The sequence below is a fragment of the Girardinichthys multiradiatus genome, chromosome 9 (genome assembly GCF_021462225.1).
Source record: "Girardinichthys multiradiatus isolate DD_20200921_A chromosome 9, DD_fGirMul_XY1, whole genome shotgun sequence".
Lineage (NCBI taxonomy): Eukaryota > Metazoa > Chordata > Actinopteri > Cyprinodontiformes > Goodeidae > Girardinichthys > Girardinichthys multiradiatus.
Genome location: NC_061802.1, coordinates 8,903,663 through 8,920,339, shown reverse-complemented (window position 1 = coordinate 8,920,339; position 16,677 = coordinate 8,903,663). Strand labels below are relative to the sequence as shown.

The window sequence follows — 16,677 nt, the reverse complement described above, 5'->3', positions numbered from 1 at the left end:
GACTAACTAGAGCTGACTGGAGGCTGGCTACCTGAGCAGATAGCCTGACTAGTTAGCCAACTAATATAACTGTTATATTGCATTACTCTACAAAACACAAAACAGGACAGGTGCAGACTGCAACGAATAATCAGGAATGCAGAGAGAATAATCAGAGCTGACCTTCCCTCCATCCAGGACTTATATAGGTCTAGGGTCAAGAAAAGAGCTGCTAAAATCTCTGCAGACCCCACACACCCTGCACATAAACTATTTAGAGTTTTACCTTCAGGCCGCCGCTACAGAGCACTGTTTACTAAAACCAGCCGCCACAGAGACAGTTTCTTCCCCCAGGCTGTTTCTCTAATGAACATTCAATAGAGTACAGAACAACAGCATACAGATGTTGCAAATGCACCTTCTTATCATATATGTGTATATTGTATATTGTAAATATGTATATTCTGTAATACAAAAACAAAACCAAAGAGCAAAGTGTACTGGAGTCAAATTCCTTGTTTGTATGTACGAACTTGGCAATAAAGCTGATTCTGATTCTAAGAGGAAAACAATGTACAAAGTGTAAATATTCTGTGAAATAAGCCCCTGAAAACTAAATTTAGTGGATGTTTTTATCTTTTTTTTTGCTTAAGTCCATGAATCAATATACTACTTTATTATACAACTTAACCAGCATTAGGAGTAATTGTTGCGTTTCTTTATGAAATTAAAGTTTAGAGTAGATCTGTTGAATCTTGAAACTTTGGTAGTTTTCCTGAAGGTTATCATACTGTCCGAATCTCATATTTAAATTGATCATATATAAGCAGTCATTGAACAAATAAATTTTGGATTCCGAACATTATCTCTTAGTACATTAATTAAAAACTGTTATTAGCAGGGTCCTGCTGGAAAGCAGTTCAGGAGCTATAATTTCACTCAGGAGCATTGTAGAAGCTCTGAGTAATTCTCTTTCATCTACTTAACGGTTTGGAAATAAAACCTGTTCAGTTTCAATTTAACTGAATAGGGCTTCTTTGTGCTTAAGAAAAATCTAGGGTCAAAACTTGATTCTTGTTTATCTGAGTGGGAAAACACTTTATACAAATCTCCGTATTGATTAACCAGTTTATCTTGCTTTATAGGCTAATTGACCTGTGCCATTTAAGTGCTCCTTTTTCCCTTTTACTGATTCTAGCATTTTTAGTATTAATCTTCTCCTTCTTTTACTTTTCTCTTTCTTAGCGATTTCTCCATTATGCCATAACTTGTTTGCTCTTTACAATGATGCAACTGACACCTGGTACTCTCCCAGCCACGAGTTCAACATCACAGAGGATATTGGTATCAAGTTGCACTATCGCATGAGGTAAGAAAGATGTCTCATCAGTGACTGACTACACTGGTGTTGGGTATTACATTTCTAGCAGAACAACAGCTGTTGCAGTTTGGTCAACAGTGATAACATTGCAGTTGTTTTCATGGGAGTTCTCTATCTCATTCATTCAGTACAAGCGCTTTAAAAGCCGTCCTGACATTTGTTGAAAGGGACAAATTACATTTATTTTATCATAAAATAAGTAGATTTACCATGATATAAAGAAATGTCCCTTTAAATAATTAAATGTCTTTAAAAAATATTCACTTACAAATACATATAATTGTTTCACTGTATATGTTATAAATAAATATAGTGTAAAAATTGTTTGTTTTAGGGGGTCGCCAGTCTCTGGCACTGTTATTTTGGGGGTCACAGGCTGAAAAGGTTGGGAACCCCTGCCCTATTTTGAAATACAATATATTGCCAAGAGTATTGGGTCACACCACCAAATCAATAAATTCTGGTGTTCCAGTCACTTCTATTGGTGTAGAGAAACTTGACTTTTAGGCATGAATTAGGGCAGAGGTTGCAATTCTGGTTTTCTCATCTATGAATACACTCCTGAACTTTGAGGAAGACGCTTACAGAATAGTTAAAGTTGCTAATGCTGGCAACAGTGAGTAAGTCAGCAAATTTGACCTTTTTTTTTTATAGATCAAGAATTGAATATCATCAGAGTTCATCTACATGTAAGTGTAGACAGACAAATACTTTTGGCTGTATAGTGTATAATGTCCTGGGGTCTGATTGAACTAAAATTGAAGTGTTTAGTCTTAATGACTTTTATTATATTTGGAGAACATCAGTGCAGCTTGCAAGTCTGAAAAAAAACCCCATCCCATCTATTAAGTATGGAAGTTGAAGCATCATTATGTGAAGCTGTTTTGCTATTGGAGCAACTGCTACCCTCACAAAATAGATGATGAGAACATTATGTGGAAATACGGAAGACATTAGCTGAGAAATTAAAGCTTGAGCGCACATGGATGTTCTAGATTTGGCATACTGCTAAATTAGTCACAAAGTAGCTTAGAGATATGAGAGTCAATGTTTTGGAGTGGCAATTACAAAGCCCTGATCCTAGTCTCATCAATCCGAAGTCCAAACTTTGGACTAAATTGCTTTTTATCTCCAAGTTCTGTTGTGAATAGTTTGCTGGTGCTTTAGGTTTTTGTTAGAAGACTTTAACTACCAAACTAACATTGTCATGTTTACACCTGCTTGGAACACTCAAGTTCCCTTTCAGATATTGCAATGTTCCAGTTAGGCAGCATTTTATGCAAGAAGGTAAAAGACTTCACTGCGCTGTCAGTCTCACTTCCTCTTTTGCCATTCTTGTCTTTGTTGAAAGCTGCAGAGAAAATTGCTCTGTGGATAGAGCTGATGTGCTTTGTGTTGAGTTTATCTGATTTTATGATCTACTCGCTGCAGTTTGTCTGCCTGCACTTAAGTACACCAAGCAAACAAGCAGCGTATTGTAGTTGTGTCCCAATATAAACACAGTTCTTAGCATAAACAAATGATGATTAGGTGCAACCAGTAGGGAGGTGACTGTGAAATACTACCTATAAGGAAATTAAAACTTACATAAGCAAATCCAGTAAATTAGAATAGATTTTACGGGAAAATTTATTATATTAATTAAATTCTTAATTTATTTTTATTATAATCTATTTATTATTATTAATTATTTATCATTGATTAATTAAGTGAAATTTGCTCATATACACACTTAACGCACAAAGTAAGGAATGTTGTTTTTTGGGTGATTAATACGTTCTTAGTTTCTTTATCTCCCTTAAAATGGTGCCTCATTTGTAAGAAAATGCATTTGTGGAATAGGCAGCAGTGTTAAGTATGTAGTTTAGGGTTAATGAAAAAGCAAACAGCTTTTTCTGCCATAGGCTCTTGGTGTTTATTGAAATAGATGATTGAAGTTTGTAGAAACAATATTGACAGTTGAACAATTTATTTCTTTAACAAACAGAGTAATTAGAGAGAGAACTGGTATAAGATGTTACTACCAAGAAGCATTGTTACAACAAAGAAGTAATCCACCAAATGCAAATTTCCTAACTTTTTGTGCAACTTTGGAATCGTTATTTGGAATATATTTCAACTGATTTTCTTATTTATTTTATTTTGATGATTATGACTTCCAGCTGATGAAAAAACAAAATTACATAATATTCACATATTAGTGGCACAAGAAATGCAACAGTTATAGCCCATGTCCTTGTTACATTGGTGCCTTTTAAAGCACTCAGTCTGGCTGCAGTCGACACTTTCCCCCTAAACTCTAAATACTTAGATTGGGTTTAACCCCACTTTTTTTCTTCCACTAAGCTTTCTATTAATATGTTTGGATACAGCAGTCTGTGAGCAATAACCTTTGATATCTTATGAAGGGGGTCACTGACTGGTTGCTAGACAACTGTGAAATCATACAGGGCATAGCATAACATTTTCCTACCAAAAATCTTTATTTGTCTTATAGAGTATTATGATTACCTTTAAATTATAATCTTCAAAATTAACAGTTATAAACGCTTAAAATACTTTACAATTTGATTTTAATTAAGAGCCAAATGTACATCAGCAAATAAGAACAGTCACCTGGAAGAAGTAAGTAGGCATAATAAAGTTCATTCATCGTGAAACAAGCTCAGAAATGTAAAGCAAAATCTGGTTTTCAGATGATGTTCTGTCTTCCTGTTCTTAATCTGAAGTTTTTGTCTTTCTCTCAGATTTTACTTCAAGAACTGGCATGGCACCACAGAAGGAGAATCACCAGTTTGGAGACACTGCCTCAGTAAACTCAGAGGTCAGAGCCCACAGAAAACACCAGAGGGAACACCGCTGCTTGACGTTGGTTCCCTTGAATACCTTTATGCTCAGGTGAGTGTTTAGAAGGTTTACCTTTTACGTCAGTAACTTATCGAATTAATATACTAATACTCCTTCCTTTCTGATCTCAAATCTGTTTTTTTGTTGGTGTTCTCCTATGAAAGGTGTCAAATTAACTTCTAACACTGGTCATATTTATGTTTTTGTACAGTGCCAGCATGACTTTCAGACAGGCAGGGCTCCACTGAGGACAGCGCAGTCAGAGGCAGAGCAACATGAGATAGAAAATGAATGCTTGGGCATGGCTGTGCTTGCTATTACTCACTATGCCAAGAACTTGGATATACCCTTTTCGACAGCTTCCCGTGAGATGAGGTAAAACCCAAACCCCAACATACAAGCATATGCAGTCCTACAACCTTTTAAATCTTTTTAATAAACATGTTTCCTAAGTTAAAACATGAGTTTTGCTAAATTCTTCATTTAAATTATGCCTTATTCCCACCAGTTACAAGCGTTTCATCCCAGACTCACTGAACTCCAACATAAAGCAGCGCAACATTCTAACACGGATTCGCATCAGCAACGTGTTCAAGAAATTCCTTGCCGAGTTCAACACCCAAACGGTTGGGGAGAGCAACATCACCTGCTATGATCTGAAGATCAAATACCTGGCCACACTGGAGGGGTTGACCAGCAGAATGGGCAGCGAACTCTTCAACCCCATCTCCCTTAGTATAATACAAGAAAAGGAGCTCTCCTCTGGAGGTTACTATGGTAAAAAATGTATTTAATAACGGAGGAATCCCAAGAAAACACAATTGCAACCTGGCTTCAACTTATACAGAGCAGGGACCCATATCTTTTTTACTCTGGAGCAATGTCCCCAACCTTTTTTGCATTCAAAGAAGAGGCATCTGTCATGGGACATTTGGTACTGCCAACTGTGTTAATTTCTACCTGCTTAAGTTACTTTTTTTAAAACTAGTGATTTTAAAGTTATTTTTTTATCATACTCATAGTTCAATTGAGGAATGTGTTTATGTAACTCTGATAAATTATATCTACCAGGACTAAGACAGTTAAAATTGATCTTTTATGTGAACCCAACCTGCTAGTCTGTACTTTCAAAACTGAATGTATAGATAGATATTTATGTCTTTTGACTAAGAATCTGTTTATATAATGTTGTTCTTCTGTTTGCTTGCTGTGTCCAGGGTACTATAACCAGGGCCAGGTGCAGATTAAATGTCAGAGTCAGAACCTGGAGGCAAGCCCTGACATGCAAGTTCTTATCACTGGCACCACTGGCATTTCCTGGAGGCAAAAACCTGCACCAGTGAGTAAAAATGCACAAGACCTCAGTGATCTCTAGCTTCATGAGTAAATGTGTCTTGATGTCCTGATCAAAATATTTTGTCACTACACTATATTGCCTGAAATATTTACTACCAATGCACGCAGACAGCTTCTACCAGGGGTTAAAGTAGTTTTAAATTCTTGCCGGTACTTAGGGGTGGAGCTAGAAAGGGGGCTGGGGAGGCACTGTGGGCATATATGCATGCATATATACAGGGGTTGGACAATGAAACTGAAACACCTGGTTTTAGACCACAATAATTTATTAGTATGGTGTAGGGCCTCCTTTTGCAGCCAATACAGCATCAATTCGTCTTGGGAATGACATATACAAGTCCTGCACAGTGGTCAGAGGGATTTTAAGCCATTCTTCTTGCAGGATAGTGGCCAGGTCACTACGTGATACTGGTGGAGGAAAACATTTCCTGACTCGCTCCTCCAAAACACCCCAAAGTGGCTCAATAATATTTAGATCTGGTGACTGTGCAGGCCATGGGAGATGTTCAACTTCACTTTCATGTTCATCAAACCAATCTTTCACCAGTCTTGCTGTGTGTATTGGTGCATTGTCATCCTGATACACGGCACCGCCTTCAGGATACAATGTTTGAACCATTGGATGCACATGGTCCTCAAGAATGGTTCGGTAGTCCTTGGCAGTGACGCGCCCATCTAGCACAAGTATTGGGCCAAGGGAATGCCATGATATGGCAGCCCAAACCATCACTGATCCACCCCCATGCTTCATTCTGGGCATGGAACAGTCTGGGTGGTACGCTTCTTTGGGGCTTCTCCACACCGTAATTATCCCGGATGTGGGGAAAACAGTAAAGGTGGACTCATCAGAGAACAATACATGTTTCACATTGTCCACAGCCCAAGATTTGTGCTCCTTGCACCATTGAAACCGATGTTTGGTATTGGCATGAGCTGTATGCCAAAATCATCCGTATAAAAATAAATACTCTTTGTTAAAACAAAAATATGTCCTCTTCTGTCACAAATAGCGAATATAAAATCAGTCTCTGGTGTAAATATATGTTCAGCCAAACAAACGTGTAGATTACATCATATTTACATACAGTCTGAGCGGTGAAGTGATTCAGCAAAATAACATGAAACACAACTAGTTTCTCTCCCTTTGCTTTTAACTGGGGTATTTAGCAGCGAGCAGACAGATATTAAACGTAGCGGTGCTCATTTTAAAGGCTGGCCGTTCACAAAAACCTCGAACTCCGAGGGAAGAGAAGCAAAGAGCATTGAGGCTCCAGCATAGCAGAACAGTTCAGAAACAATTTGGAATGAGGGGAAAAAAACAATATTTAGAAACAGATTAAGTCGTGTTTTAGACTGGCTATTGGTAGCGGTTCTGATCTTTGTTTGCTCGTGAATTTTTGCAGCCGTAACTGGTTCTGGATGACGGCTTCATAGCAGACAGCCGTTCTTCCATCTTCCCGGTACTGCATACCGGCGCAGAATCTTTTAGTAGTACGCAGTACCGGACCGTACCGGCTCACTTTCACCCCTGGCTTATACAAAAATGTATAAAAGAATTAGTTCCTCTTAGAAGCTCAGTAAAATTCAACATGGTACCATTATAGGATGCCACCTGTGCAATAGATCCAGTCATGAAATTTCCTTACTACTAAATATTCCACAGTCAGCTGTTAGTGGTATTATAACAAAGTGGAAGCACTTGGAAAGGACAACAAATCAGACAGGAGTGTCAGTGGATGCTGAGGGACAGAGGTCACCAACCCTCCTTTTGCAGAATAAATAGCTATAGACTTCCAAACTTCATTTGGCCTTTGGATTAAACCAAGACCAGTGTGAGGAGAGCTTCTTGAAATGGGTGACCATGGCAGAGCAGCTGCATCCAAGTCTTGAATTACTTGGGGGCAACTGCTAAGAGTTGGATGCAGTGGTGTAAAGCACACTGCCACTGAGTTCTGTAGAAGTACAGGTCCTTCTCAAAATATTAGCATATTGTGATAAAGTTCATTATTTTCCATAATGTAATGATGAAAATTTAACATTCATATATTTTAGATTCATTGCACACTAACTGAAATATTTCAGGTCTTTTATTGTCTTAATACGGATGATTTTGGCATACAGCTCATGAAAACCCAAAATTCCTATCTCACAAAATTAGCATATCATTAAAAGGGTCTCTAAACGAGCTATGAACCTAATCATCTGAATCAACGAGTTAACTCTAAACACCTGCAAAAGATTCCTGAGGCCTTTAAAACTCCCAGCCTGGTTCATCACTCAAAACCCCAATCATGGGTAAGACTGCCGACCTGACTGCTGTCCAGAAGGCCACTATTGACACCCTCAAGCAAGAGGGTAAGACACAGAAAGACATTTCTGAACGAATAGGCTGTTCCCAGAGTGCTGTATCAAGGTACCTCAGTGGGAAGTCTGTGGGAAGGAAAAAGTGTGGCAGAAAACGCTGCACAACGAGAAGAGGTGACCGGACCCTGAGGAAGATTGTGGAGAAGGGCCGATTCCAGACCTTGGGGGACCTGCGGAAGCAGTGGACTGAGTCTGGATTAGAAACATCCAGAGCCACCGTGCACAGGTGTGTGCAGGAAGTGGGCTACAGGTGCCGCATTCCCCAGGTCAAGCCACTTTTGAACCAGAAACAGCGGCAGAAGCGCCTGACCTGGGCTACAGAGAAGCAGCACTGGACTGTTGCTCAGTGGTCCAAAGTACTTTTTTCGGATGAAAGCAAATTCTGCATGTCATTCAGAAATCAAGGTGCCACTGTGAGGTACCTTCTCACAGTGTCAAAACCACTGGTAAATGGTTTACTGACCATGGTATCACTGTGCTCAATTGGCCTGCCAACTCTCCTGACCTGAACCCCATAGAGAATCTGTGGGATATTGTGAAGAGAACGTTGAGAGACTCAAGACCCAACACTCTGGATGAGCTAAAGGCCGCTATCGAAGCATCCTGGGCCTCCATAAGACCTCAGCAGTGCCACAGGCTGATTGCCTCCATGCCACGCCGCATTGAAGCAGTCATTTCTGCCAAAGGATTCCCGACCAAGTATTGAGTGCATAACTGTACATGATTATTTGAAGGTTGACGTTGTTTGTATTAAAAACACTTTTCTTTTATTGGTCGGATGAAATATGCTAATTTTGTGAGATAGGAATTTTGGGTTTTCATGAGCTGTATGCCAAAATCATCCGTATTAAGACAATAAAAGACCTGAAATATTTCAGTTAGTGTGCAATGAATCTAAAATATATGAATGTTAAATTTTCATCATTACATTATGGAAAATAATGAACTTTATCACAATATGCTAATATTTTGAGAAGGACCTGTAGGTAATGGTTCACTTGAGTGACACATCATGATGACTGATATTTTGACACATTACCTATTTCAGTGTGGTTACAGATAATCAAATGTGGACAAAACTTAGGCAAAAATGGATTTTCTGTTTTAGAAAGTTGATGTGCTTTCAACATTGTCAGTAAAATGACTACTTTTTCACCTATGCTTTCTGTGGCAGTCCTAATTGTGCATGGTCTATAATACAGATTTGTAAGCCATGTGCATGGAAATGGACAGACTTTGGAAACTGCAGCTGCATGCAGCTCTGGCGCTTTAGCGAATTTAAATTCACAAAATACAACGGATGTCAGGATTAGATCAGGACACAGTTAACAAACAACTAAAAATCTAATTGTTGATATTTTTCCTTAATTTGCTAGTTGTAAACAATATATTGGTATCATTAACTTAACCTAAGTTGATGATCTGCAGAAGATCTGCAGAAGGTAAAAAGCTACTTTTAAGTAATGTTGAATTTCTGAAACAGGTGCCAGTGATGTCCAAAGAAAAAAGCAAGTTGAAGAAGAGCAAGCAGGATGAAAAACAGAAGAATGACAGGAACAAGGAGATGAATGAAGGCTGGGTGATCTTCTGTGATTTCCATGAGATCACACACACGGTTATCAAAGAGGCAACAGTCACAATCATGAGACAAGATAACAAGAAGATGGTGAGACAGATGCACAAACTCACTTGTGAAGTACTGTTAATTACATGTAACTGAGGTTTTATGTACTTATGTCAAATACTTAACAAGCCCCATCCTTCACGTTTCCACCTTTTCCACTGAAAAGATGGGATTTAAATATGAGGGATTTTCTATACGCGGCAAAAATTTTAATTTATTTTTTCTACTGTGGTGAAAGGCCTTGAAAAATGTATTTTTAATCAACCTAATGACGTATGGGGAAGTTGTGACGAAAACTGCACCCGCCAATTATCGTTGCTCAGCACATAACCCCGCCCCTAAACAATCCCGAAAGTCCTAACTCAATACTAGGACCTTTTATCCAGGAAACTATGAACTCTGGAAAAAACTTGGGTAAAATTGTGTCGAGATGCGTGGAAGGCTTTCAAAGATTATGGTTGAAGGTCCTTGCAGTGGAAAAGGGGCTCTTGTCCTTGGTGTGTGTGTTATTGTAGAATGGTGTTATAAAATCAGGTGTGTATATCTAAATTGCATTAAAACTGGGGCCACAATTATAGTGTTGGAGACTCCCCCTGCTGATTGATGGCAGAACCTCACTCCGCCCCAACCCTGAAAGCCCTATATGTCTCTAATGTTTCAAAATTAAGGTGCGAGATGAGGCCAAGCAATAGTTGACAGCACTTAATGGTTGATTACAGGCAAGAGCAAAGCTTAGTCATGTTAGCGATGACTAACAGTGACTTCATAGTTCCTTTTAAAATGGGTGTGGAATGAGTAAAATTTAATCTCCCAAAGGGAACGCTGAAATGTTTAGAAGAGTGTATGATCTCTAATATCTTCACCTCTATTAATATTCCAATGTTTGGTTTTTCCACAGGAACTCCAGATGTCCTCAAGGTCTGAGGTTCTGTCCTTCGCGGCCCTTGTTGACGGGTATTTTAGGTTAATTGTGGATGCCCACCATTACCTGTGCAAGGAGGTGGCCCCTGCTTCAGTGGTGCACAATATCGAGACTGGTTGCCATGGACCCATCTGGTTTGTATTGGCAGCTTTTGTTGGTTAAATCATACGGAACACTTTTACTGAATATTATGATTTGTTTTATTTTTTTTATCTTTAAATGTAATGCCTCTGTTTTCCTGTGCAGGCAGAGATTAGACGCGGCCATATTACGTCAGTCAAATCCATGTACCACCTTTGACTTAAATACCTACATTGTAGCAGTTTAAATTTTAATGTACTTTTTCTAAGAGTTACTTTGGTCACTTTTAACATGAAAATAAACTTCATTTGAAAAAAAAAGTATACTGTACTAACACAAATCCACAACACCTTAAAATATTATGTTTCTCCTTCCAGTACGGAGTATGCCACCCAAAAGCTGCGTCAGGAAGGCAATGACGAAGGAATCTACATACTGCGCTGGAGCTGTACCGACTACAACTACATAATCATCACTGTGGTCTGTTTTGAGGTAGTGTAGAGCGACCATGACATTTTTGTATTGCTCAACCTCTGTTCTAGAAATTTTCATGTGGCACATGAAAGCTTTTTTTATGACAAATCATGTTAGGTCAGTGGAGTGAAGATTTTCAGAAACCATGGTACACCATGTTCTGTTTGTAACGGGTTTGTTGACTTTTTAAATTTAAATATGAGGGCTCAACCATACATAACCAGGGGCACACAAACACCTATTTACTTAGTTAAATATCAAGCCTTTTCTTGTAGAGCCACATCTGAATAAAATACAATATAATTGCAGTTACTTTATTACATAAAACCAATAAAAAGGATTTCTAATACAGAAACATTACCCTACTGAAAAATAATTTCACGTACTGTAAAGTGTATGCACTCAATACTGAAAATGACTAACTGCATCAGTGCAGTGTGGCATGGATTTTATCAGCCTGTTGCACTGCTGAGGTGTCAAGAAAGCCCAGGTTTCTTAAATGCCAGCCCTCCGCTCATCTGCATTGTTGGGTCTGGTGTCTTCGGTAAGGTCATGCCAGTTTGCTGGCCAATCAAGCACAGTGATCCCATGGTCATTAAACCAGGTATTTCTGCTTTTGACAGTGTGAGCAGGTGACAGATCCTGGTGGAAAATGAAATCAGCATCTCCATAAAGCTTGTCAGCGGAGGGGGAAGCATGAAGTGCTCTAAAACTTCCCTGGAACCTTAATTTCCTCATTTAATGCTAAATTTACTTTCATCTAAAAAGGACTTTGGATTACTGCGCCGTCGCCCAGTTCCTTTTTTTCTTACCATGAATAAAATGTTGATTCTCTAGGGCGTAACTTTCAGTAAAAAAAAATGCATTCTATATTACTTGTATGCAAATTTCCGATATCCTACTTGATTTCATGGAACCAGCAATGTCAAAGTGACAATCCCAATTATCTGGTCAGTTTGTGGGGTTCACAAAGGAGTTGTTATTATTGTTATTATTATTATTATTATTATTATTGGAAGAAGACTAATTCTTATCCTAGTTATCATTAAAGAATATGAAACTGTCCATCATATATAGTCATGATTCCCAAGGCATTCAATACAAGTGTTATTGCATTAGTTCAGTGGAACATTTCCCTGGTGTTGGTCCTGCATTTCTATAACCACATGTAAAACTTAAAAGAAAAAGCCTCGTCATTGAGACTTTTACAAAAAAAAGTTAGTTTTTTTTAATTAGAGCTTTTTTCATATCTTATCATTTACTTCTCACAATTTTTCTTTTTTGTTGGATTTGATGTTTGACATCTGCTTCAGCCTCATCTTCCTCAATTTTTCCTCAAAAGGGTTAAATTAACTCCTTTTAGTTTGATCATAACACTGTTTTTCTGTTTATTTTGGTCTGTGGAGATTTGTTTGTTCATAATATGCATTTTTATCCAGACTGACATCTTCAATGGACCCAATAAGATCCGTCAGTATAAGAACTTCCAGATTGAGGTAGACTCCGATGGATTCCGCCTATATGGAACGGACACGCTGAGGCCCACCTTAAAGGAGCTGCTGGAACACCTGGAACGCCAGTGCCTTCACACCGACAATGTGCAGTTTCAGCTAAGGCGCTGTTGCCCTCCACAGCCAAGGGGTAAACAAACAAAGGATTCAGTTTATTTATATAGCACCAATTCACAACACATGTCATCTCAAGGCACTTCACAACAGTCAGGTACATCCATTCCAATTAATCCTAACAATTGAACAGTGCAGTCAGATTCAGTTATTTATTCAAATTGGATAAAAAGTGTTTCTATCTAAGGAAACCCAGCAGATTGCATCCAGTCAGTGACTTGCAGCATTCCCTCCTCCTGGATGAGCATGTAGAGACAGTGGACCGTCACCGGCGTTGACTTTGCAGCTATCCCTCATACTGAACATGCATGTAGCGACAGTGGAGAGGAAAAACTCCCTTTTAACAGGAAGAAACCTCCAGCAGAACCAGAACCAGGCTCAGTGTGAGCGGCCATCTGCCACCACCAACTGGGGGTTTGAGAGAACAGAGCAGAGACACAAAAAGAACAAAGAAGCACTGATCCAGGAGTACTTTCTATGGGAAGGAAAAGTAAATGTTAATGGATGTAGCTCCTTTAGTCATTTCACCTAGAAAGAAAGAACAGATAAACTCTGAGCCAGTTTTCAAGGTTAGAGTCTGAAAGAGAGCACATATAATTAGTTACAGTAAAAGCTCAGTCAATCGCCATGTCTAGGAGAGAGAAAGGGTTAAACACTGAAAGACAGGGCCAAGTGGATCATCTGTAGAAGGTGAGTATTAAACTGTTGCCAGCAGAAGCTTGGACAATGCCCCTCTCTAGAAAGGTGTCACAGGTAGACACAGAGCCAGGCCAGGTGTAGCTTTTAGGAAGAGAAAAGAGAGAACAAAGTTAAAAGCTGAAATAACAGCAAATAATACAAAATTGGAGAGTAGTGTGAGAATGTAGTGAAGAGGGTGAAAGTGGTCATTATGTCCTCCAGCAGTCTAAGTCTATAGCAGCATAACTACAGAGATAGCTCAGGATAACCTAAGCCACTCTAACTATAAGCTTTATGAAAAAGGAAAGTTTTAAGCCTAGCCTTAAAAGTAGACAGGGTGTCTGCCTCACTGACTAAAACTGGGAGTTGGTTCCACAGGAGAGGAGCCTGATAACTAAAGGATCTTCCTCCCATTCTACTTCTACAGATGATAAACTAGTCAAATAAATCCAATGTAATAGCAGAGCAAAGAGAAACCAACCAGAATACAAAGTCATTGATTGAAAGGCAAACAGAGAAATGCAAAAGAAATTAAAAACAATTCCAATGAGAGATTTACCTCTACTCATCATGGGCATGAATATGTTTAGTTGTGAGCTTTCAATGATGTGGTGTAATTGTACTTTTTCTAAGGTTTAAATCATATAACTTATATCAAATAAAAATAGGTGCACAAGTTGGCATTTGTTGTCACAATTACACATATGAGGTTCAAATATATACTTACTCCCCTCTACTATGTGAATAAATATTCCTTAGTAAGCTTCAGAGAAACTAGATGCTTTTTGTAGCCATCAACAAAATATTACCAACGTATTCTGACAATATTTGACTCATCTGCTTATTAGAAATGGTGGAGCTCATTTAAACTGGTTTGTATTCTGACATAGACCTTGCCTTTTCATGTGTTCATCTATTTACAACAGGGTTTAATCAAGGCCATTTCTAAAGCTTATTGTTGGCCCTGTTAATCTATTTTTAATCAAATTTTGATATTGGTCCAGTTTGTCCAGTTTTTAACCATCTTGCTATTTATTTGAGGTGAAATGGAGAATTTGATGAAAGTACTCCTCTATTATTCCATCAACTATGGGCAACACACCAGCACTACTGGCAGCAAAGCTACCCCACAGCATGACCCTACCATCACTGTGCTTGACAGCTGGTTCAGTGTCCTTGGGTCTGAATGCCTTTCTTTGTGTCTCTTAAGAATACTTTGTCATTGTAGCTTAACAGCTCAATCTTTGTCTCATCTGATCATAATACTTTTACCCAGAAGGCATTTAGCTTGTCCATGTGGACACCTGAAAATTTTAGTCGAGCTTAGTTATCCAATTTGGACCCTACTTGGTCTGAACCTTGTCAGTCCAAGACTATGAGAAACTGGCTTCTCCATGGACAGTAAAACTAATATTACAATATCTTCCTGCTTATAAAAGGTTTCAACCTTGGTTGTTCTTAACATCGTAACCATTTTCTTTTCATCTGAGGGTTCCAGATTAGCCCAGATAGATTGTTGACAGCAGGACAATAATCCCCGTCTGATTTGTCCCTAACCTTAACTCCATTGAAAACGTATGGCCTACGCTTAAAAACAAAATCTGTGCCCGGTAACAAAAATGTGTTTGATACCTGGACTGGTCAAATATCGAGCAGAATTATGCCAGAACCTTGTTGACTGTGACAGAAATAATGTGTTTTCGCTGCAACTTGCTGAGGAAACTTTAATCATATAATTATGTTGATGTATATATAATTATGACCCTGTGTGGATTTTAAAATGGCCACAAAAAAATAAATTCTTGCTCATTTCCTTTTAATTGTGAGATCAGTCCACCATGGAAATACAATCCATTATTAAAAACTATTGACATTGACGTCAGTGATGAGTGGATGTAAATGTCTGACTAACTCTGTTATTGCCTGTATGATTTAAGTCAGGTATGTTTACACAAAAATGATTTCTGTAAGTGGAGCCTTTGTTACCGGCTGATGTAAAGCGAATGACGTTTACACAAAAGGTTACAGTAAATGTATTTATTGAATATAGGTACATTTTAGTTTTGAAAACCATTGTTTTTTTTGTTTTGTTTTTGCAACCTATTCAACACTTCCTTCCCTACAAAGACACATAATAGCAGCAGCAGAGTAACATCCATCTTTGCTCTGTGGTTACAGGCGTAGAATACTGCACATGCGTTTGATCGTCTGTATGTAACTCGAACATTTCTACCTTGCATATGTGTAACGCCAAGATTTCTAGAACATGGACTTGCTCTGAAGGCGTAGGTGTGTTTGTGTTGGGGCAAGGGAAACTGTGTTGGCAGCGTCTGTGAAACGGTGTCGGGGAGGAAGAGTTGTAAAATGTGGGTTTCCGGAACCAAATTAGCACTCTTCTGTTTACACAGGGAAAGACAAAGCCATGTTTGTATAAATGTGTGAGCTGTTTGTTTGAGGAGGGCTGGGTGTTGATTATTATCACACTGCTCATCCGTAAGCTGCTACATCTGTTTAAGTGGAAAATAAAAGATTGGGGCTGTTTTGTTGGCCGGGTTCATTTATAATGTTGCACAACGGTCTTGCTTGAACAATAACACATGCCCACATCCTGAGAGTACAGTTTGCTCTAACTTTCTTTCCTGGGTTTGCCTACTGTTCAAGTATTTGTAAATATAAGATTACATAAAGAAATAGACTGTTGTTTAAAGCATACATGTGTGTATGTTTTTTTTAAAGTAATGGCAGGATTATATGAAAGGGGTAAAGAGTGAGCGCAGCACAGTGTGCCACCTATTACGTCGTGGCAGATCTGAGTGTATGCTGTTTTCTGGGTTTGCATAAAACCCATATTGCATGTTACAAACTCCTTTGACAAGTTCCTGAAGGTGTGCAGACAACCCCCAACCCCACCCCCACCACAATTTGTTGTCACTACATGAGAAACCCACACTGCACACACAGTGTCCTAAAGTGGAGACACAAATACTCATGTTTACCATGTCCTCCCATGTGCAGAATCTGGCACAGACTACAAACTTCATGAGGTTTGATAGCTGAACATGAATATCTGTACTTGTCCCTGATGTAATTGTTGATCATTAGTTTTACCACCTGTAAACACAGTGTTGCTTTCATGCACACCTCCCTGCTGAGGCTTTACATTATACGTGGATGTTGAGAAAGATGCAGATTTCCTCCTTTGATCATTTTCGTTCCTAGTGTAGACAGATATTATCCCTACTACCTGAATGCAGTGCAGACATTTCAAACCAACCAAGATTTTTGGACAATACCTTCACCATGGCAACAATACAGGCAGATGTGCTTTCTGGAGGATTAACAAACA

General features: G+C 38.8%; 1 protein-coding gene across 1 annotated transcript in view; it reads left to right on the top strand.

Moving 5' to 3' along the window:
- jak1 (Janus kinase 1) overlaps positions 1-16,677 on the top strand; it is a 41,681-nt gene that overhangs the window by 10,372 nt on the left and 14,632 nt on the right. Inside the window, exons 3-11 of the mRNA XM_047374815.1 lie at positions 1,225-1,348; positions 4,108-4,258; positions 4,419-4,582; positions 4,716-4,984; positions 5,425-5,546; positions 9,411-9,593; positions 10,450-10,607; positions 10,932-11,046; positions 12,468-12,669. Of these exons, the coding sequence (XP_047230771.1) occupies positions 1,225-1,348; positions 4,108-4,258; positions 4,419-4,582; positions 4,716-4,984; positions 5,425-5,546; positions 9,411-9,593; positions 10,450-10,607; positions 10,932-11,046; positions 12,468-12,669 (1,488 nt within the window). The remainder of the gene's footprint in view (positions 1-1,224; positions 1,349-4,107; positions 4,259-4,418; positions 4,583-4,715; positions 4,985-5,424; positions 5,547-9,410; positions 9,594-10,449; positions 10,608-10,931; positions 11,047-12,467; positions 12,670-16,677) is intronic.